The sequence below is a fragment of the Emericellopsis atlantica genome (genome assembly GCF_019669845.1).
Source record: "Emericellopsis atlantica unplaced genomic scaffold F5Z01scaffold_12, whole genome shotgun sequence".
Lineage (NCBI taxonomy): Eukaryota > Fungi > Ascomycota > Sordariomycetes > Hypocreales > Bionectriaceae > Emericellopsis > Emericellopsis atlantica.
In genome coordinates, this window is record NW_025764714.1 from 764,966 (window position 1) to 784,976 (window position 20,011).

At 52.2% G+C, this 20,011-nt stretch overlaps 6 protein-coding genes across 6 annotated transcripts; 5 read left to right on the plus strand and 1 right to left on the minus strand.

Annotated features, from left to right (window-relative positions):
* The first annotated feature begins 374 nt into the window (after nt 1–374).
* F5Z01DRAFT_99263 (transcription initiation factor TFIID, subunit TAF1) lies at nt 375–4,830 on the plus strand. The gene is made up of 4 exons (XM_046267267.1): nt 375–3,512; nt 3,731–3,787; nt 3,842–4,054; nt 4,638–4,830. Exons 1-4 carry the CDS (start codon nt 514–516, stop codon nt 4,741–4,743), a joined length of 3,375 nt encoding a protein of 1,124 aa, XP_046118780.1. The 5' UTR covers nt 375–513; the 3' UTR covers nt 4,744–4,830.
* Nucleotides 4,831–5,934: 1,104 nt separating this feature from the next.
* Nucleotides 5,935–8,003, minus strand: F5Z01DRAFT_736556 (glycosyl transferase; the record flags this gene model as incomplete). The annotated part of the gene is made up of 2 exons (XM_046266786.1): nt 7,817–8,003; nt 5,935–7,764 (listed from the first exon to the last, which is right to left on the minus strand). The coding sequence occupies exons 1-2, from the start codon at nt 7,985–7,987 to the stop codon at nt 5,935–5,937; spliced, it is 2,001 nt and encodes a 666-aa protein (XP_046118781.1). The 5' UTR covers nt 7,988–8,003.
* Nucleotides 8,004–9,986: 1,983 nt separating this feature from the next.
* F5Z01DRAFT_707021 (polysaccharide biosynthesis protein vipA/tviB) lies at nt 9,987–11,532 on the plus strand. The gene is made up of 2 exons (XM_046266448.1): nt 9,987–10,684; nt 10,756–11,532. The coding sequence occupies exons 1-2, from the start codon at nt 10,085–10,087 to the stop codon at nt 11,524–11,526; spliced, it is 1,371 nt and encodes a 456-aa protein (XP_046118782.1). The 5' UTR covers nt 9,987–10,084; the 3' UTR covers nt 11,527–11,532.
* A 973-nt stretch (nt 11,533–12,505) lies between these two features.
* F5Z01DRAFT_674003 (cutinase-domain-containing protein) lies at nt 12,506–13,410 on the plus strand (the record flags this gene model as incomplete). Its single annotated transcript, XM_046265000.1, has 4 exons — nt 12,506–12,674; nt 12,722–12,840; nt 12,903–13,193; nt 13,246–13,410. 4 exons carry the CDS (start codon nt 12,506–12,508, stop codon nt 13,408–13,410), a joined length of 744 nt encoding a protein of 247 aa, XP_046118783.1.
* A 732-nt stretch (nt 13,411–14,142) lies between these two features.
* On the plus strand, nt 14,143–15,159 carry F5Z01DRAFT_621523 (epoxide hydrolase; the record flags this gene model as incomplete). Its single annotated transcript, XM_046261211.1, has 1 exon — nt 14,143–15,159. The coding sequence occupies one exon, from the start codon at nt 14,143–14,145 to the stop codon at nt 15,157–15,159; it is 1,017 nt and encodes a 338-aa protein (XP_046118784.1).
* A 695-nt stretch (nt 15,160–15,854) lies between these two features.
* On the plus strand, nt 15,855–17,141 carry F5Z01DRAFT_674005 (uncharacterized protein; the record flags this gene model as incomplete). The annotated part of the gene is made up of 4 exons (XM_046265001.1): nt 15,855–16,022; nt 16,085–16,584; nt 16,636–16,713; nt 16,772–17,141. 4 exons carry the CDS (start codon nt 15,855–15,857, stop codon nt 17,139–17,141), a joined length of 1,116 nt encoding a protein of 371 aa, XP_046118785.1.
* Between the last annotated feature and the right edge of the window lie 2,870 nt (nt 17,142–20,011).

Consider the following 20,011-nt stretch of genomic DNA (forward strand, 5'->3'; position numbering starts at 1 on the left):
CAATTACGCCGAGTTAGCGGACAAGGACAAGTCCGTGTGACGTTGACGCGAGCTTGGGGCGGCGACTAACGGAAGATTCTGTCTACTTAGGTAGGAAGTAACTCTAGGAACATTCAAATCAGAAAAAAAGCGAAAAAACAAAACAAAAACATAAACAAAGATCATTCGCCCGCAAATTCTAAAAGGCAATTCATCCTCCTCATGAACGCCTGGTGTCGCATGAAGTACGTACAGCCGGCCCCCGGAAATGCGCCCCACTTTCAGAAAGGCAGCTTCCGCTGACTCAGCCAAAGTTATCCCATTCCCGGACCTTCATCCCTCAACGTGATCCAGTGACCATCAAACATCATCACCACAGATCGCCCATCGCCTACCACGCGCGCGAGCACGTCGAGGAAGCGGCGCGACCCTACATCTCGATCGAAAAGCATGATATAAGCGCTTTAAGACTATCACGCGACCCGTTGCAGTCAGCGCGCGGTGCGCGTCTCGCACATTCGCATCGCCGCGATCATGGCTGGCTCACCCTCGTTTGAAGAGACCGACTGGGATGCCCAGGCCGTGGCGGACGACCAGGAGATCAAGCGCATTCTCGCAAACGCCGAGCAGGAGCCTGGCCAGGGCCTTGCCATCAACGACGACCCTTTCGACCAGACCAACAAGGCCGACGATGCGGAGGACTTTGAAGACATTAGCGATGACGACTTGCCGGATGAGGAGGAGGCTCCTGTCGGAGCTTCCTTTGAGCTCCCCGCACTGACAGACGATGGAGGGACGAGCAACGATGCCGATGATCTCTTTGGCGAAGGCCCTTCCTCGCCGATCGACCCTGTGCTGGGTGCCACCTCGCCGGGCGCTCAGGTTCACGACGAGGATGCTGGGGAGGACACGCAAGCAACAGATCATAATTTGAATTTCCAGAACCTCAACTTTGACCCGGAGCCGACCTTTGGAGCCGGCGACAATCAAGACTTGACGATCCCCGAGGCAGTGGAGAGTGTGGAGGACCTGCTCAAAGCCGCCTGGCCCGCATACAAGAAAGGTCACATCTTAACGTGGAGCGAGCTTCTGCCACCGAAAGCCGCCGTCTGGAAGGGCAAGAAGCCACCCAAGAAGCCAAAACGCCTCGTCACCAGCAAGCTCACGCTTGAGCTGGCTCCCGATGACTCGGTCGCCTTTCGTGTCCCGGGAGGTCAGGCTACCGTGCCCAAGGCGAGGGAGGAGGATAATATCCCATACCTTGTCAGGTGCAACGAGGAGCTTGATGGAGAGGCAGTGGACATTGTGCAATTCGACTTGGATCAAGAGTCCGACTCGGAGCCGATCATGGGGTTCACACTTCGCGACATTGAAATGGCGTGCGAGGATTGGGGTGCGCAGATTGGCGAGGTAGAACAAAAGTTCACCGAGTATCGAACGGCCGAGGAAGTGGCCGCCGCGCAGGCCTCGAAACGCGTCTCAGGGGAGCAGGAGGACGACGAATGGGATGCAGAGTTTCTCATGGATACGGACGCACCAGCGCAGCCCGCTCCCAAGAAGCGCAAGATCGTAACAGGACTGCCAGCGATTCCAAGGCACTCAGCTCCCTCCTTTGACAATTTTCAGGATGCGACACGACGTGGAGCCAAGCGCGTGCATCTTGAAATGTCCGATCCTCACCTCTTGCTCGAGACTACGGAGAGTCAGCGCAACGCTAAGCGACAACGCCTTGACAAGTCAGACACTAAGAAACGTATGGCTAACGGCAAGATGGGTCGCGACATCACTTCCAGGTTCAACTTGTCAAATGACGAGGCGTACGACATGCTGAAGGAAAATCATCAGAACAAGGTGCGCGCCACGCTCGGCAACATTGCGGTGGAGCACGGAATGCCAGCCCACAAGCTCAGCTGGCCATATTACAAGGTCAAGCTTCCTGGCACAGCCGACGAATATCACCGCCCTCGCCTGCGCTACAAGAAGTTCGCAGGGCACACCATCAAGTTCGACAAGCCTCTCATTCACAAGCGCAAGAACATGCGCGGCAAGGCCCACGACGTGTTTCAATCCACCAAGGATCTCAGTCTGAACGACAACTCCACAGCCGTCTTGTTCGAGTACTGTGAACCACGGCCAAGGGTGCTCAACAACTTCGCGATGGGCAGCAAAATTATCAATTATCATCGCCGCAAGGACACCAAGGATGACGAGTCTCTACCGAAACAAGAACTAGGAGAGTACAGATTCTTGCTACCAGAGGATCGCTCGCCGTTCTCCACATTTGGTACGGTTGACGCGGGAGAGACGGTGCCGACCTTGCACAACGAGATGTACCGAGCGCCCATCTTCAAACACGCGCCCAGGAACACCGACTTCCTCATCGTTCGCAGCTCGACCGGTGCCGAGGGGTCCAAGTGGTACATGCACAAGATTGACCACTTGCACGTTGTCGGCCAGCAGTTCCCGTCTGTGGAGGTACCTGGCCCACACAGCCGCAGAGTTACGAACGCCTCCAAGAATCGGATGAAAATGTTGGCGTTTAGGATGATTAGGCACAGCAAATTCGGGTACTTCCATCTGAGTGCGATGACGAAGCATATCGCGGATTCGACGGACGCCCAGAATCGACAGAAGCTCAAGGAATTCCTCCAGTACTACAAGTTGGAAGACAAGTCGCACCCCAAGGGTCACTGGACGCTTCGCAAAGGTGATGTCCTTCCTGACGAAAGCACAACGCGAGCCATGGTGAAACCGGAGGATGTCTCTCTACTGGATAGTATGCAGTTGGGCATTAAAGAGCTTGTCGATGCCGGTTACGACCCTCGGAATGCCAATCTCGAAGAAGACGGGCAGGGAGTAGATGCCGACGGAGACGAGGACGACGACGACGAGGGAAGCAAGGCACCCAAAGCAGGCGGTGCTAAAAAGGCAGCAGAAAAGCAGGAGGAGACGCTGGCCGACAAAATGGCCCCCTGGAAAACGACCAAGGCATTCCTCGATGCATGCGCCCAGAAGGCCATGCTTGCCCTGCATGGCCCTGGCGACCCAACCGGCCATGGCCTGGGCTTCAGTTTCATCCGGACCAGTATGAAGGGTGGCTACATTGAGGCCGTCCAGGGACCCATGGCTACGTCGGCCGATGCTATGGAGCGCGAAAAGCGTGCCAACGGTGGCCATGCTTACAATGTGAAGAAGCAGCAGGCCTTGTACGAAGAAGGCATCCGGAAGATCTGGGGAGAGCAGAAGCGCACACTGTCCGACGGCCAGGAACACGACGACGCCGATATCCAGCAGACGACCGACGAGGACGACCGATTCAATGCGAACGCGGCTGCTACTCCGGCGCAATTTGACGAAGGCGTCAGCCAGCTGAGCGGATACGACCCGAACCAAACCAAGAAAGCGTTGCGAATTACCCGAGTCATCGAGTTGCCTGATGGCACCGAAGAAACGCGCACCGAAATTGTCTATGACCCAGTTGTCGCATCTCAGTACACGAGACGAAGGGATGAGCGAGACATGGAACTTCAAGAGTACGTTGCCAAACTCGTTCGTTATGAAACTGTCACAGCGCAACCCCCACGGATATGGCGCAAGTTGCGTATATCCGATCGCAGCTGGCACAAAGCCAAGTATCTCTGCAAGCAGTTCATCCGCAGGAGGCGTCCTCATGGGCCTGGCTCCGTTGGAGTGAATGTAGACCCAGTTGGACTCGAGTATAGAGCACCGGCTTACGCGTATCTGTGTGCAGTATCTACAGTTCCAAGCCTACGGGCAATGCCGACGCAGACCGTACTAGCAAACTTAGGTAAGTCCAGAGCCCTCTGCAGTCGTGCGCCACCCTCTAATTGTGATTCTGCAGAATTCGACAGGAACTCGACCGCCTCGAGAAGAATCAAGCCCGCCGCAAGGCCCGAGAGCAACAGAAAGAGCTACTCCACAACAAGAATGCAAACGGACCTGCCGGCTCTCCAGGCGCCACCGGAGGAGGAGCATCGGTCGATAAGGTCCCGACCGGCACCACCCGCAAGTGTGCCAATTGTGGGCAAGTTGGCCACATCAAGACAAACAAGAAGTATGCCTGCACCTCCCCCCATCGTTATCCCTTCCCCCAGAGAGCCCTTTGACTGGTGGTCCATCCCGCCCGAGCACGCCTTGAATGGGAAGAAGAAAAAGATCACAGTGCTATGTGCCTCGATCTTTACTGCGGCAAAGCAGCAGAAAAAGCTGGCCGCCGATCTCAAGAAAGCTGAGGAGCGCGAAGCCGTCGAGGAGCGAAAAAGACGTCTTGAGGCAAGAAGGCAGCGCCCCGAGGCAGAAAAGCGTGCCGAGAAGCTACAGAAAGAGAGAGACCGCAAACAGGCCAAGAGAGCAGCCCAGGGACCGAGCAAGGCTCCGACTCCCCGGCAGCCGAAGCCCCCCAAATCACCAAAACCACCAAAAGCCCCCAAAGCCGCAAAGCCAGAAACCAAGAGACAAGTTGCCGAGCGAGAGCGCGCAGAGCTTGAATCGTACAAAGCCCAACTGGCGCTCGAGCACGGTGACGACAGGCCCACCAAGAGTCGCTTTTTCCAGTGAAATCGGACGCTTCACCTCTCGTCCCATCATGACCATCCGCATCTATCACAAGACTGTTTTGCTAACTGCTCGTTTTCAAGGTTATGTCCTCTGCTCAACGGCACGATGAGCACAGACAATGGTGCTGCCGAGCACGGCGGCTTTGGCACATATGCTGCGCCAACTGGTCCATCCGGATCCCCGTGAAAGCCGCGACAGGCATTGTATATACCCACGGACGAGGCGATGGCAGGCAAACACAGAAATGAGATGGTTTTGGGAAGGGATTTTGACACGCATTGCTAGGCGTCAAGGGGTTTCTGCAGACCGAATTCGGATCGGCTAAGGTTCACCGCCAGATAAGAGGTTGTCGGTAGCGTTATGAAGGCGGTCCACACCACTGCGAGCATCTTCTATCATCCATACATGACCTACGGAGGTAGTTTGTACTCACCGTGCTCTCCCCCCACATCCTGTTTACCGGTCCTCCGTCCTCGACCGACATTCAATGTTGGGCTAAATATAGATACCGGGACGGGGAGGGGCCACTGCACGGGCCAAAGTGGGGCTTCCCAATCGGGGGCCCGAACAGGAAGGGCTTCTGCCGATGCTCGATGCCGTTGTTGGTTGTCCACGAGGTGATCAAGCTTGCATTACATGCTCAAGCGCATCCTATGCGGCAGCACAAGTGCGGATTCATTTGTGGGATGAATGGTTGGGGGTGAGAGGCGTCAAAGACCCACCCTCTCGCAAAACATAAGCCGGGGTGTTCGAGCAGCCAGTGTGTCGAGTACTTGGAAACTATAAACTATTACGGGCCATGGTGGCGTAGCACGACCAGAGGGTCAAGACTATTCGTAAGCCTGACGCGACCACGGCAAAGGCCAGGCAACATGACGAATCTGCAGCCCTACGCTGTCTTGGTGCTACTACACCCATTCCGGCAACTTGCGGGATAAGCGCGTCGGCGCTTAAAATGGCAGTGTCTACCAATGACGGCGCAAAGGCAAGGAAGTGTGTGGCTGTGTGCATGCATCTCCGCATGGGAATTGGTATTTGAGATGGGCGCTACATGGTAACGTGTCACATCATCCCACGTAGCTTGGGGCTGTGATAGTGACTTTAGTATCCGCAATGAGTTACAATAGTACAGGGGGTGCGGGTAATAACTGTAGGATATGTTAATAAGCTGAAGATTTCAGGTCGAAGGCAGCTATATGAATGATAATGGAGGCGCTACGCGCGATATTGCGATAGTCAGTCGAGGTAATTAAGCAATCTAGAAGATAACGAAGGGCTACAAGTGAAACTGTCGGTTTTGGGGTCAGGAAGCAGACGAGATACAGATGGCATGCTAGGTGAGACCAGTATTATTTAAAAGTGATTGCTTCCTATCGACTAGGCTTTTAGAACAGACGGTTCCGCTGCCGCCAACACTTGCACTGTACCGCGATTGCTCTCGCGGATGACTTGCCATGCCAAGACGTTCTCTGTCACCATGAGATGCTGCTGCGTGAAGAAGAAGGCGTACTCGTAGATGCTCCAGTAGACGCTCGCCACATTGACCCAAACCATGGCGAATTTGAGCCAAATGTACGGGAAGAATGCAATCCACGGGACCTGTTCGTTGTCCGGTCGACCTCTGCGCAACAGCCCCAGATGAATAAGATTGAAGAACAAGATGATACCCCAGTTGACAACCATGAGTGCGGCGGTCACAGTGAGCGTCAGCTTCCAGCTCGCGACGAGAGCAATCGGCAAGACCACGGGGGCGATCAGGCGGATCAACGAGTCGTAGCACTCGCCAAAGACGTAAATCTTGGTGATAATCTCGCGCCACCCCAGCCTCCAACTCAACAGAATATACAGAAAGTTGTTGTATATGCGGAACAGGAAGAAGAAGTTCCATCGGTAGAACCGCTGTTTGTAAATGCTCATCTCGCCATAACCACCCCTCGACCCGCCGTCGCCTTTGCGTCGGAAAATAGGCGGGAATAGACTAGGCGGCGTCTCGGTTTCGACGAAGATCTGCGAGTTCATGACCATACGGTAACCAGCGGCTCTAGCTGTGTGACCGAGGTACCAATCCTCTGAAATGTGATATCCTGGATGGGCGTGGAAGATCTTCTCAAGCACGTCCCGCCGCCAAAGGGCAATGGCTCCGTGCGGGAAGACGACACTTCCATAATGCGTCTGCAGCACCTTTGCAAGCCCCGAGACTTTGTACTCGAAGTCTTGTGCCTGCTGCATGAGAGTCCCCCGCGACGAATTAGATCCGACGCTTTTGATGGTGTATCCAACACAAGCCACCCTGTTTTTCGCGTCGCAATCATCAAAATGATGCGTCGGCAAAGGGAGGTTCTCTGGAAGAAGGACATCGTCGTCGATGAGCATGACATACTTGTATTCTCTGGCCACAGCGACACCAACAAACTCGGCGGTAATTTTGCTACCAACAGGGACCCAGAAATGGCGGACGCCGAACTCTGCGCAGACGTCTGCTGTGTGGTCTAGCGGCGTGGGCGAGTTGCCGTTGGCGATGATAAAGACCTGCTCTGGGCGGAAGATCTTCAGGCACGCCGGGATCGTGGCGCGTAGCGTCTCCGCGGCCTTGTAGCATGGGATGACGATGCAGCATTCTGACGCATCCCTCGGCTTCTCTGGATCCGAGCCTGGTATTCCCCTGTCGAAAGTACACAGCAGCTGTGGAAGAATGTTCCTATGCGTACCAGCAATAATGAAGGCGAACATTCCCCATATCGAGTGGTTGGCAAGCTCGCCGTGGTAGAAGCGCCAGAACCAGACGATTGCGCCGTCCCATAGGGGCTTGCCAACCAGAAAGAAGTATATGAAGCAAAGTATGAGTGTGAAGTACACGAAGCGACCAACAACCTTTCTCCATGTCCCCGGCTTGCGGAGAAGTTGTTGGTCCGTTGTGAGCTTCGCGAACGTCTCGAATTGCTCATCCGTGAGAGAAGGCTGCTCAAACGGCAGTTGCTTCCCGGACTTCATGGCATTCTTGAACATGTACAGGGGCGAATGTGATGAAGTTGATCGAAAGGATTTGACCGAGGCGCGGCTTTGTGTCGAATCGTTCGATGACGATGTGGACGGCCTTCCGTGGCTCCAGAAAGAACGAAAGCTAGGGTATGATGACTTCAAGCCTGAAGAGGAAGCTGTTTCGGGACGAAGAGGTGTCGATTTTGCCCGACTGCTTTGACATTGTGCCTGTTGACGGTCTTAGTCCCATGCATCTCAAAGAGGGCCAGGAAAAGCATACCTGAGTAAGTATAGGAGCAGAGGCCGACTGAGGAAGAGACTCTGACCTTCCAGCGTGCTTCTTGGATGGCGCAAGCTGCAGCACTGCTAGGGGAGGACGCGTGGGCTCCTCAGCCGCTTGTCGGGAAAAGGGGCGGCTGTAGTTCTGTGGCCTGAAAGCCGCATCGTCCATCGTGGAAGATTGTGCCATTACCAATGCAGGAAAGGAAGAGAAGACAGAATGAGAGGTGCTCAATACACGTTTACTTGAGTCCTAACTGCTAGCTAATGGTGGCAATGGGTATCAGCCTGTCTTTACGACGAGGCGCCATGCTGCCAAGAGTTCGTCTACTGCACCCAGAAGAACAGCGGACCTTGGCCGAATGCTCCATCGCCTCCAAGAACGAAATTTTCTCTGAAAGTTCATGTTCTCAAAAGCGGAAGTAGAACGAAGAGCCTCTGGAATTCCCGTCTACATACGAGCTTCCTGGTTCGGGGGGGTGGCGCCGAACCCTCGCTCAATTCGGGTGACTCGATTTGGTTCACTCAGTTCGGTTGACTCAATTCGGTTGGCTTGGCTGGATTGACACGAACGAGAGTGTATCCAAATGGATAGAGAAGTCTCCATAGAGTTCGCTTTCGTCCTTGGGCTGGTCTAGAACTTGGTTCTCGTTGACAGGGCGGGTAGTTGACAGCTGCATGTTGCTCCCGAGTGCAAGTGCCGCCCTGTTGCACACCCAGTAGTTTGATAACTTGATAGGTTCTCAGGACAATCACATTCCAAATAGGCTCGTGCGTTACGCGTGTTCATCAGTGGGTCGTCCCCAAGCGGCAACTTCGTCGTAGCTTGGGCATGTACCTTGCCCGCAAACAGAGACTTCAAAGTGTCGTCTAACCACAACTGGACAGTGTGCCTGTGCATCCCCTGGTAGCATTCGTGGCGAGTCATGATGTCTTAGCCTCTGAAGCGTGGGAAGCACGTTGCAAAGCCTGCACGAGAGACACACATGGCACCGTCGACTGGAATGTGCATGGCGCAGGGCTGCAGGTAAATCAGACCACTTTCCTCGTTCGCAAACAACATTCAGAAGATCAGGCATTTTGAGGCCTTCCATCAATCAATCCATACATGTAAGTTGCCGCTCGTCTGAGTGCTTGACACGGGAGGGAGCATAGACATGGACCCATCTTCATAGGCTCTCCACCAATACGAATGCCCGCATCCCCGCCGCCCCTCCCCCTAGGCTCCGGTCCCCAGGTATCTCAGGTCCTAACTTTAGCGACTTCGGCGGACTGGAGTCAGGCTTTTCACCTTCCTTATAACTACTAATAGTACTTATACGTACATGGCTGCCAACCGTTTATCACCATAAGCCTCAATTTAATTATATCGACCGAAGAGGGCTCTTGATTATCTTTTGCTCCGGTTCTTCAGTCAAGCACAATTTCTAATTAGTCGAGGCTATACTTTGCATTCTCAGTCTCGACAGTCGGATCGGGTGCGGAATTCGTGTCAACCAACCCGCAGCCCTAGCATGACCATGGACGAGGTCAAGCGCCGGATGTGGCATTTTTTCCCGCCAGCCATCCGCCTTACCCGCCAAGACCATTGGTTTTCGACTCGGAAATATACTTACCCAGAAGGCATGGCCAAGCGTAGAGTACTAAAGTCTATTTCTGCGAAGCAGCGCGTGCGGGTTCGTCGTGGTGGTGCGCTGTCACTGACGGGAGGGGCTTGAGGCGACTGTAGGCCGGGCCTTGGGTTATAAGCCACTCGTACTGTGCCTGTTATCAGGTTCGTGTGGATATTCACCTTTCGACTAGCGGTACAACGGCACCCCTTGGTCCACAATATACGCGAACACCAGACTCTAGTCTCGGTCCCGGGGTCAGTCCGAGCCCTTCAAGTAACTTTTACAAATCCGCAAGCGTGCACATCGAGATGAATATCTGATCGATCTTGTCCGGTCCCTTTCCGGGCATCTGCCTCGAAGAGAGCGTCCGCTTTCTTCTTGGCTCGACAAAGACGGCGAAGCCGCCGGTGAGAATGGGGTCTGGACTCCAGATGAGAAATCTTCTTCCAATATTGAGCCTCTTGCATTCAAAATGTGGCTTGGAGACGGATTCCATAGCAGTTGTTGGGGTAGTCGTGAGTCTTTGAGGACGATAGGTTGTATCGATATCATAAAAGGGTGGATTGGAACCCTGGTCTTAAACGACATCGACAGAGTTGTCTCAAGATCTCATTACACATTACGAGCTTTACGTGGTTTTCATACATTCTTTACAAATGGCACATGTCTTGAGACCTGAGACACCGCCATGTGGCCAGCGTGTACCAGTGACACATGGGCCCAAAGACACCAATTTCACCATTGAAATCCTGCCGATCACTCCGCCAGAAACCCCAACGAAAGAGTCCAAGCAGAAAGACCCCTTCGACGCTTCTTCACCTGTTGCCAAATTCCAGAATCTCATCAGCCCCGAGACACGACCCCTCGTTGCTGTCATCGGCGTTGGCTATGTCGGCACACACCTCGTCAGCAACTTCTCACGACACTGGGACGTCCTCGGCTTCGATCTTTCGGAAAGCCGTGTACAATCCCTGGAGGCTGATGCAGAGTTTGCTTCAAATCCCCACGTGGAGTTTACCACTTCGCATGAGCGCCTAGCCAACGCGACACACTACCTCATATCGGTTCCAACTCTTCTGCTGGCCGACAAGACTATCGACGTTTCGTACCTCAAGTCTGCTCTTGAGACAACTTTCCAATATGCTCAAGCTGGTGCTACCGTTGTTATCGAGAGCTCTGTTGCCGTTGGCATGACAAGAGAACTCCTCGGCCCACTTGCAAAGGCCCGCGGCTGCTTCGCTGGAATGTCCCCAGAGGTAAGTAGACTCAGACGGTCTCGGAGATAACACGTGGATCCCTCGCACTAACACCTTTCCTCCCTTCACAGAGAGTGGATCCTGGCCGGACGGAACCCCCCGCGCGACTTATTCCCAAGGTCATCTCCGGACTGGACGATGTCTGCCCTGGCTCGCTAGCGGCGATCACCCGCCTCTACGATCCAATCTTCGAAAGCCTGGTGCCCGTATCGCGCCCCGAAGTAGCCGAGTTTACCAAACTCTACGAGAATTGCCAGCGCATGATCAACATCGCTTATGCCAATGAGATGGCGGATGCATGCAGCAGCCTTGGAGTTGATCCCTATGAAGTTTGCAGCGCAGCGGCCTCCAAGCCATTTGGCTACATGGACTACAAGCCAGGACTTGGCGTTGGTGGCCATTGTATTCCCGTCAACCCGTGGTACCTTCTTTCAGGATGCGAGATGCCCCTCTTGCGGCGCGCTGCGGAGACCATGGACAACAGACCTTCCTCCATCGCGAAAAGATACGCAGGTTACCTGAAGCAGAACGCTAAAAGCGATGGGAGACGATCAAGGGTTCTCGTGGTAGGCATGGGCTTCAAAAAAGGGCAGAGCACTTTGAGCTACTCCCCAGGCCTTCAGCTGGCTAGGGAACTCAAGAAGACTGGACATGCCGAAGTCTGGTTTGCGGATCCACTAGTCGAGCAGAAATCTGTTCCTTTTATTCAGAAGCTGAACGATTGGGATGGCAGGTGGTTGAAGGAGTTTGATCTCATTGTGGTGGCTATGCGCCAGGTTGGACTCGACTTTGAGTTGCTGGAAGGGCTGGAGAGTGGCTGTGTCGAATGGTGGTGTCCTTGACAGTGGAGTATGTTTTATTAGTATTGTAGGAAGCGTTTCCCTTTAATATACTCTAATGCCCCTTTTCAAATTCCCTCCTAATGACTCGAAAATGCTAAAGGCGTCGACTCTGGATCAAGCCCTCACTTGCTGCTGCTGGACTAGGCCTCGGTGTAAGTCTTGGACGATGTTGATAGTCGACCTCTCCACACTCTCCACCAGAATTTGCAGGTCTCACTGTTTTCACCCTATGTGTAGTGCATGCAAATACCCAGAGCTTCTCGACATTGTTCAAGCCATCACTTACCAAGGGTTAGCAGGCAACATGAACACTGCCTCGGCCGTATCAGTTTACCACCCCCGCTCCAACGTAGTTCTCCTCTCCGGATGTTACAACCCAGACCGTATTTCTAATCCACAGTATTAGAGTGACACCCTGAAACTTCACTTTTCAGAATTAAGAGGGAACAAATGATGTCAACTTCATGTTCGTCGAAGCCTCGGTTCAGGTAGACCTGTAAATGGTGTAATGCGATTGGCTGGCCTTAGCATGGTTTCGGGACAGGGGGGTTGCGCCCTGTGCAGTAGCCCAGCTGCCCTATGATCAATCCATCATTGATCGCAGCAAACGTTTCGAACAACGACGCTGAGGATGCTGCTAACGAGAGCCGAAGAGTCTGCTTCGGCTTACTGATGGATGTCTGCCTGGTGAGGAAGTAACGCTCTTTCGACCCCGCTCGGCATTTGTCGTGGGGATGCACTCACTCGCGAAAATGTCCAAACTGAGCAGCGGAGTAGCATTGTTCTAATGATTGTACTTGGAGCCGCCTGAGGATAACCCGTGACATGAAACATCACACATTGAGTCTTACAATGCAATCAGGATGTGAGAAACATATAAAGACCCCTTAATGCCCTCAACATCAGATAGGGATAGAATCTTCCCAACACAACATCTTGAGACTATCTACAACCAAGTGAAAAGTCAAAGACTGCTACCATGCACACCACGAACATTCTGAAAGTCGTTCTTGCCCTGGGCCAACTGGTGTCGGCTCAAGACGCAGAGTGCCCAGACCTTCCTGAAACTGGCATAGAGATTGGCGAGCCAGTGCCTATTAACCCAGGCGACATCCCCCCCGGCTGTTCTGACTTCGAGGTTCTCGTTGGTGAGTTGTATGGCCATATAGGCGAACACTCTGCTAACCGAGTGCAGCTCGTGGCACCAGCGAGCCGAACTTCGCCGATGGTGGGAAATTCGGCGTCATTGTCGGAGACCCCGTAGTCAGCAACTTGACAGAAATTCTACCTGGTTCCCGCGGCTACCCAGTCCAGGTGAGTGACCCTTTCCTGACTCTTTCGGTGCATTACTAGATTGGAATACTCAACAAACCTAGTACCCTGCAAGCTCAAGCATCATCATTGGCGGCATTCGAGGCCGTAGAGATGTCGTCAATCGCATTGTTAGCCAGGCCGAGGCCTGCCCCGATCAGACATTCGCTCTCGTCGGATACTCCCAAGGAGCGACCATTATGCACAGAGCTGCGCGGGACATCCCGGAGGCGCTCTACGACCGTATCGTTGCGCTTGCCATGTTCGGAGACCCGTACTTGAGATACTCGTTCGGGGACGATTTCCCTGCGCCACTGCGGGAGAAGCTGTTGCAAAATTGCGCCGAGGGCGATGCTGTATGCTTCTTATTCTGCTATATCATGGCCGCCGCTGACATTTCTATAACAGACTTGTGACCAGGGGAGCTGTGTCTTCTGGCACCTGACGTACATTAGACCAGTTTGGATTGACCGCACCGTCGAGTTCCTCGCGGCGGCATTCCAGGGAAATCCCCTTCCACCGTCGACCACGATTGGCCTTCCGGGCGCTCCTCAGGCTACTGACCTGTCCTGATGTAGTTGGGAGACTGGCCCCATTGGAGTGCAATGTAGATAGTCGCGAGTGGTGTTCAGCAAAGTTATAAACAGACAAGTCTTTGGGTCTTTGGGCTCTAGAAGTAGCTTTGCTATTGGAAGTTGTATGGCGTGTGATGACGGAAGAAGATTCGCTATTGACCTTTTCCCAATCCATTAAGTTGTTGTTTGAGACGCTTCAAATCGTCTTTCTAAATTGATCTGTCGTATACGATGGAAGTTAGAACTGGGTGCCCGTTTCATGGCGATAGTCAAAGCTCAAGTTGCCTCGGCTCCTGTCCGTCTCAGGCAACAGCGCCAAGTCTGAACCCGGCCGCATATCAGATCTGTCAACAATGTACTCCGTTTGTAAGGCCGGCCACTTTGCGTGTTTCCGAGCCAATGATTGAAGGCCACCCCTTGAATTGCCCTGCCCAATCGGGCGATTCTTGCGGATGTCCTACAACCATTGAACACGGCCTCTTGGCCCCTATCGAGAGTCACCTGGGCTGACGCGAAGCTAATTGCAAGAATCCATGGACCGTTGATGGGTCTTATTAGGAGCAACTAAAAGAGGCGCCGAGGCTTGGGCTTGGGATACAACATTTATTATAACTACAAAGGTGCCGAATCCCCACCCAAAATCACAGCACTCTGCGTACCACACCAAACCCACACCACCGCAAACATCATGAAACTCTGGACCCTAATCATCGCCCTTCTCGGGCATCTCATGATATCCTGCGACGCATTTCACGCGGACAAAGACTCTTTCGATCTCGGCTTTGAGCACACCCGAAACTACGAACAGATCGGCTGTAACACATATCACTACCTCCTTTCGAAACCGTCCGGTACACCGAAGGGCACAGTCGTGCTATTGCATGGCTTTCCTGACTTATCATTTGGTTGGCGATACCAGATCCCCTACTTGACATCCATTGGGTATCAGGTTGTTGCTCCCGACATGCTTGGGTATGGCCGAACCAACGCGCCTCTGAGCTTGGGCAAGTACTCGCTACGAAGCATGTCTGATGACCTCGTTGAGTTAATCCAGCGCGTTGCACCCAACGAGCAGGTCATTCTGGGCGGTCACGATTGGGGTGGTGCCATGGTCTACCGCGTCGCTCTGTGGCATCCAGACGTTTTCAAGGGGATCTTCAGCGTCTGCACACCATACTTCCCACCCGTCACGGAATACGTCGACCTTGGGGATCAGATTGCGGCCGGGATAACGCCCACCTTCGGGTACCAACTGCAGCTGCGCAAGCCGTGGACCGATCTCCGACTCCAAGGCGCGACCAAGATACGGCAGATGCTGACTGCGCTTTATGGTGGTCGAACACCCGAAGGTGAAATGGGATTTGACTCATATACCGGGCTCATCTGGGACAATTTGCCGGATCTTGGGCCTTCACCACTGGTACCAGAGCAAATCATGGAGTACTATGTTGACGAATACCTCGAAAACACGGTCCGCGGTCCCCTCAACTGGTATCGGACAGCAAAGATCAATTTCTACGAAGAACTTTCTCTGGCGCGATCCGGGGAATTCAATTTCACAATGCCGGGTTTGTACATCGGGGCGACCCAGGATACGGCACTGCCACCAGAGATGTCGGTTGGTATGGAGGACTACTTTGAACAAGGCCTCACTCGCGGCGAAGTGGTGTCGTCCCATTGGGCGCTGTGGCAGGCTGCTCAGAACGTGAGCCAGATCATCGGCGACTGGGCATCGACTCTGCAATAGAAGATAGCTGGCGTGCTTTCACCTGAGGAAGCTTCATCACTTTCGCGTTGGGCCGTATGAGAGACCCGACAACTCACATATCGTACACGACCTGTCATTTTGGCCCCCAGGCGCGTCGGGGGGGGCGCGGAAGACGAAACGGTTTCGAGTATTAGCCTAGTCAATTAATTGCTTCTGCGGAATGGTACATCAGTCATTATTTAGCATTTTGACTTCTTTGCACCATCAGCCTGACGAGTCGTTGCCTCTGCTTAGCCAGGTCTAGCCGACGAAGCTCGCGCTGGAAATACTGCCTTGATCCCAGAAGATGCCATTTTAACACAACCGACTTTGTTCTTTGCACTAAAAATTCATCATGTCGATGACTGATGCAATTTTGTGTCCTGTTGGTGCATGATCCCACCTGCATGCCGAGGATCTTTGGGTTTTGTGGCTGCATGGCGTGCTTCCTCCTCGAATCAGGGGCCGCAACGGTCAACAGGCTAATGAGTCTCCGCGACAATTACCCCTTCCATCCCGTCTTGCGAGAAAAAAGCTTAAGAATGCGGAGGTGGCCACGCGACAGACCGAGGCGAACCAGTCCCGTCGTCAATTCATACATGTATGAACCATGTAGTGGATGTAAGCCTTCATGTTGCCAACATAGTTTGCAGTTCCTTCACACGTTCCGCGTTCCACGTATACGAGCCGACAGCATGAAGAACTCTGCCGGTGCAGGAAAGCCAAGTCGAGGCCACGAGCTCCTTCTCGTGCAACTCGTTTTCGTCTCCCTTGCGGGGATTGCGACACTAATACGGGCGTATGTCAAGGTCTTCCTGGTTGGCCGTGTGACGTCCGACGACTATCTGATCTTTGCAGCTATGGTGAGACCATCCCACCTCTTGAGAGACATGCGCAGTAGTAGACGGCTAACGTTCAAGGTTAGGGGGGCTATGCAGCGTATGCTGCAGTGGCCATAGACGGAGTCGTCAACGGAGCTACCGGCCAGGACGTCTCCCAGCTCTACACACCCAGCCAAGCAGCAAAGTCTCTTTTAGGTTGGTATCTATGCGAGGCTATGTATGCCCCAATTACCCTCGCCATACGGGCATCTGTTTGCATCGTGCTTCTGCGGATAACGACAAAGAAGGCCTACCGGGTCATCATATGGATCAACGTTGGGGTCATAGCAGTAGTGTCCATTGTCTTCGCCTTCGTCATGGCATTCCAGTGCAGCCCTCCATCATATTTCTGGAAGCAGGTATTCGGGGAGGAAGGATCTTGCATCGACAAAAGGATCGTCATGATATCGGTATACGTGCACAGCGTTTTTTCGGCTGTGTCGGACTGGTGCCTAGGCCTGTTGCCCATTGCCATCCTTTGGGGTGTCCAAATCAACATGAGAACAAAGGTCATTGTCGCCGTCCTATTAAGTCTAGGCATGATGTGAGTATGGGGCGTTTCAAGTTATACTGCGTACACTGACGGATTCTGTAGAGCTGGGGTCGTGTTGATCGTCCGCATGCCCTATGTAACCACACTTCAGCCCTCGCTTGAATTTCTCTACGTTTCCGTGTGAGTACTACCGGGCATTCTTCCGAAGACGCGAGGACGTGCTGACGCCTTGAAACAGTGATGTAGCAATTTGGTCTGTCATGGAGCCCGCGCTCGGAATCATTGCCGCCTGCGTAGCGACATACCGCCCTCTGTTCAAAACATGGGGCTTTGGATGGGGGTCTACCAGAAGATCAGCAGCGACTGTTAGTCACGGCTACGGTCGCAGTCAACGCCGTACCGGTCACTGGGAGCTGCACAGTCAGACCGACTTGAATCGCCCGCCAATGCCAGGAGATCGCAACGCATACACCGAGAGTGTCATTTCAGGCGAAGCGCCCAGCCCCGAAACAAAAATTGCAAAGACGACTGAGCTTATAGACACGTCAGACCCGGCAGTTGCGCAGAGTGATAGTAGGAAAATCTTCCACGAGCGGGATTGGTCATGATCGAGCCCCTGGTAAAGCCTCACATCTATAGAAATTTCACTCGCATGCTATTGCCTTTTTCTGCACCGTCACTCTCGCGATCCTTGATGGTTAATGTTATTTACTACTAGTTTACGGACTGCGCACGGTCATTCAGTTCATTCCCCTTTCTCCCTGACCCACATTACCCCTTTTCTCCGTTAAGCAATCCTACTCCAAAATTGAAGCACCACACATGCTAAAATTCACAACAAGACAACCGTAGTTACACCAAGACGTCAAAATTAACAGTCAATACTAGGGCAAAACGAAAGAGAAGCAAGGCTAAAAAATATGTAACAGCCGGTATTCGCTAGTCGTTACCGACCTAAATACCAAATAGCCCTTTAGTGGCTTAATTATAAGAGAGCGGACGGGATTCCCGCTGCGGTTTAGGGTAAACAAGAGTTTAGCCGCCGGACAAGACTAGGATTCGAACCTTCCGATATATAAATATATAATTGCTCCCCTATATCCACTTTGTATTAACCCTCTATAACGTATATCTATCGTTTTATTTAATCTTTTCTGGCCCCGCGGTACTTGTAATAGCGCGGCTGTATAAAAAGATTACGCCGTAGTAACTCCTAGGCGACTTGTTCCTCCCTAGGCATAAGCTATACGTTTATATTATTCGAGGACGGCTTACCGAGTTACGCGAGATAATCGCGACTATTCCCTAAGCTTATCTAGAGAAAGGGTCCCTTTACGGAATACGATACCCCTAAAAATAGCCGTTTAGATCTATCGAGTACCCGCCGTAGAGCCCCTTCTTTAAGCTAGTGCTAACCCCTTTCGCCTTACTACGGACCGCTTATATAATCTAGAGTATATGTAATTAACGCTCGCTACCGCACTTATTTATCGGGACCTAGTCTACTTTCTATTATAAGGCGCGTATAGGGAAGCCCTCCGGTCTACCTAGAGCCGGATAAGGCGAGTCCTAAGCGGATTGCGGTCGAGACTCTAAGCGTAACTTAGGAATCAGACTCCCGTAGGAAAATATATGATATTTTAATTAATGCGGGATACGGGTATTAACTTAACGTGTAATCCCTTTCGTGTGCTCTCTTATTAATAAAGATAATATAGAGAAGGACATAAATTTGATTATTCTCTATGTGGAGAAGATATTGTCACTAAGAAAAAGAGAAAGAACGCGATAGTGCGAAGATGCTGCCTTTTGAGGGCAGCGGTGATATCGAAAGAGAAGGCGTTTGCACCCCATGTCAAGAGCCACTTGGAGACGCTGCTACGGGAAACAACGGACCGCATGTATCCAGGGGTCTATCTTGTGTTTGATCACCTAGAGAAAGAATATTTCAAGAAGACCACCAAGAGTGTCTTATTGGCTATCACAACCTTCCCAGCTTTAGTCCCAGCCCGCTGCACACGTCGATACTATCGAGCACCCGATTTTATCGGGTAGCGACTCTATGCAACGCTAGAAAGGGGCGCGGGCTTGTGGGGTTTGCTTTATGTGCTTCTTCAATGATATTCATTCCTAGAGGCCGCAGTTCCGAACTGGGAAGTACCAACCTCCAGCGATGGAAGGCATCGCACAGAAGGGAAGAACTAGACGGGATCCCCTATTCTCCACTAGGTATAGTTGTATGTGACAGTCTATTCCTTGGAACATGATATATAGTGTGTGTAGCTTATCACTACGTTAAGGTCGTGTTGACATTAACTTAGAAGACACAAATTGTTATCCTTTAGTGATCGGCAGCGCCTTGTTAGACTAAAGAGTCACTCTTGAGTAGATATTTATTTAGCCGTAAAAGCGTATAAACGTAGTGCTATTATAATTTACGAGCTACTAGATAGGGCTTAATACTCTATCTTATCCCCGCACCTCCGTATATTTTCTTAAAATATAATAAAATAAGAGGGAGTTTAATTCTAGCGCTAGGTTTCTTAAAGTCTTAGTATATATATATATATTATATATATTTCGTTATATATATATAAATATTACCGATAGCGTTATAAAGGCGGTCTATCTTACTATAGGTATTATCTACGTATATAGCTTATTTTATACCCACCTTGCTCTCCCCCTGTCTCTTTTCTCTTGTCTAGTTTATCTTTTTTTAATATTTCACAGCCCCTGGTGTCTTTATGGAGGGGCTTTTGGATTCCGATTAGACCAGAAGGCGGGGAAAATCCGTACATATGCATGGGCCGCCTCTAGAATGAATTCGGCGGTCGGCGGTGTTACAAGCACTGAGCACTTTCGGACAAACAGCTGCTCCAATAGAGGCACCAGATATTATGACGACTTCCGCCATCTACGACCGTTGAAGGTAGGGCCCGACTTGGGGCGTGTCGGCGGTCGGAAGACTGGCAGAGGTGTCGCGGCAGACACTAATGAAGCTCCTTTCAACACTTCACCAAGAAACACTCTCGTGCTCTTTGCCGAGACAAGACGACACGGCGAAGGACCCGGCTGTCGCAGTTCTTTTGCAAACAATTTGTCCCATTATAACTCTAGATATAAGAAATAACCAAAAAAATCATAAAGTCTCGTCCGCCTCCATCCCAAGGGTGCGCTATTACCTTTACTTCGTTTCTTTAAAACGTAAGTTATATAATTAATTCCAACTCCGACCTCTAGAAGCCGAGAAATTTTAGCGTTAACCGTGAGCCCCCGCTCGTTGACCCCGGGAGCTTTATATTACAAAACTGTGCCTCCTTTCCAGCCCTTCAATTCATGCAAGACCGACCTTAGAGAGTGAGTGGCTGGGCTGACTTCGTATCCACTTGGGCCCCTTGGCAACTGCACGTCAGCCTGTGAGGCAGACCGGGGTACCGACTCCAAGCCCAAGAGGCGCGCAATGTTTCGATATGGT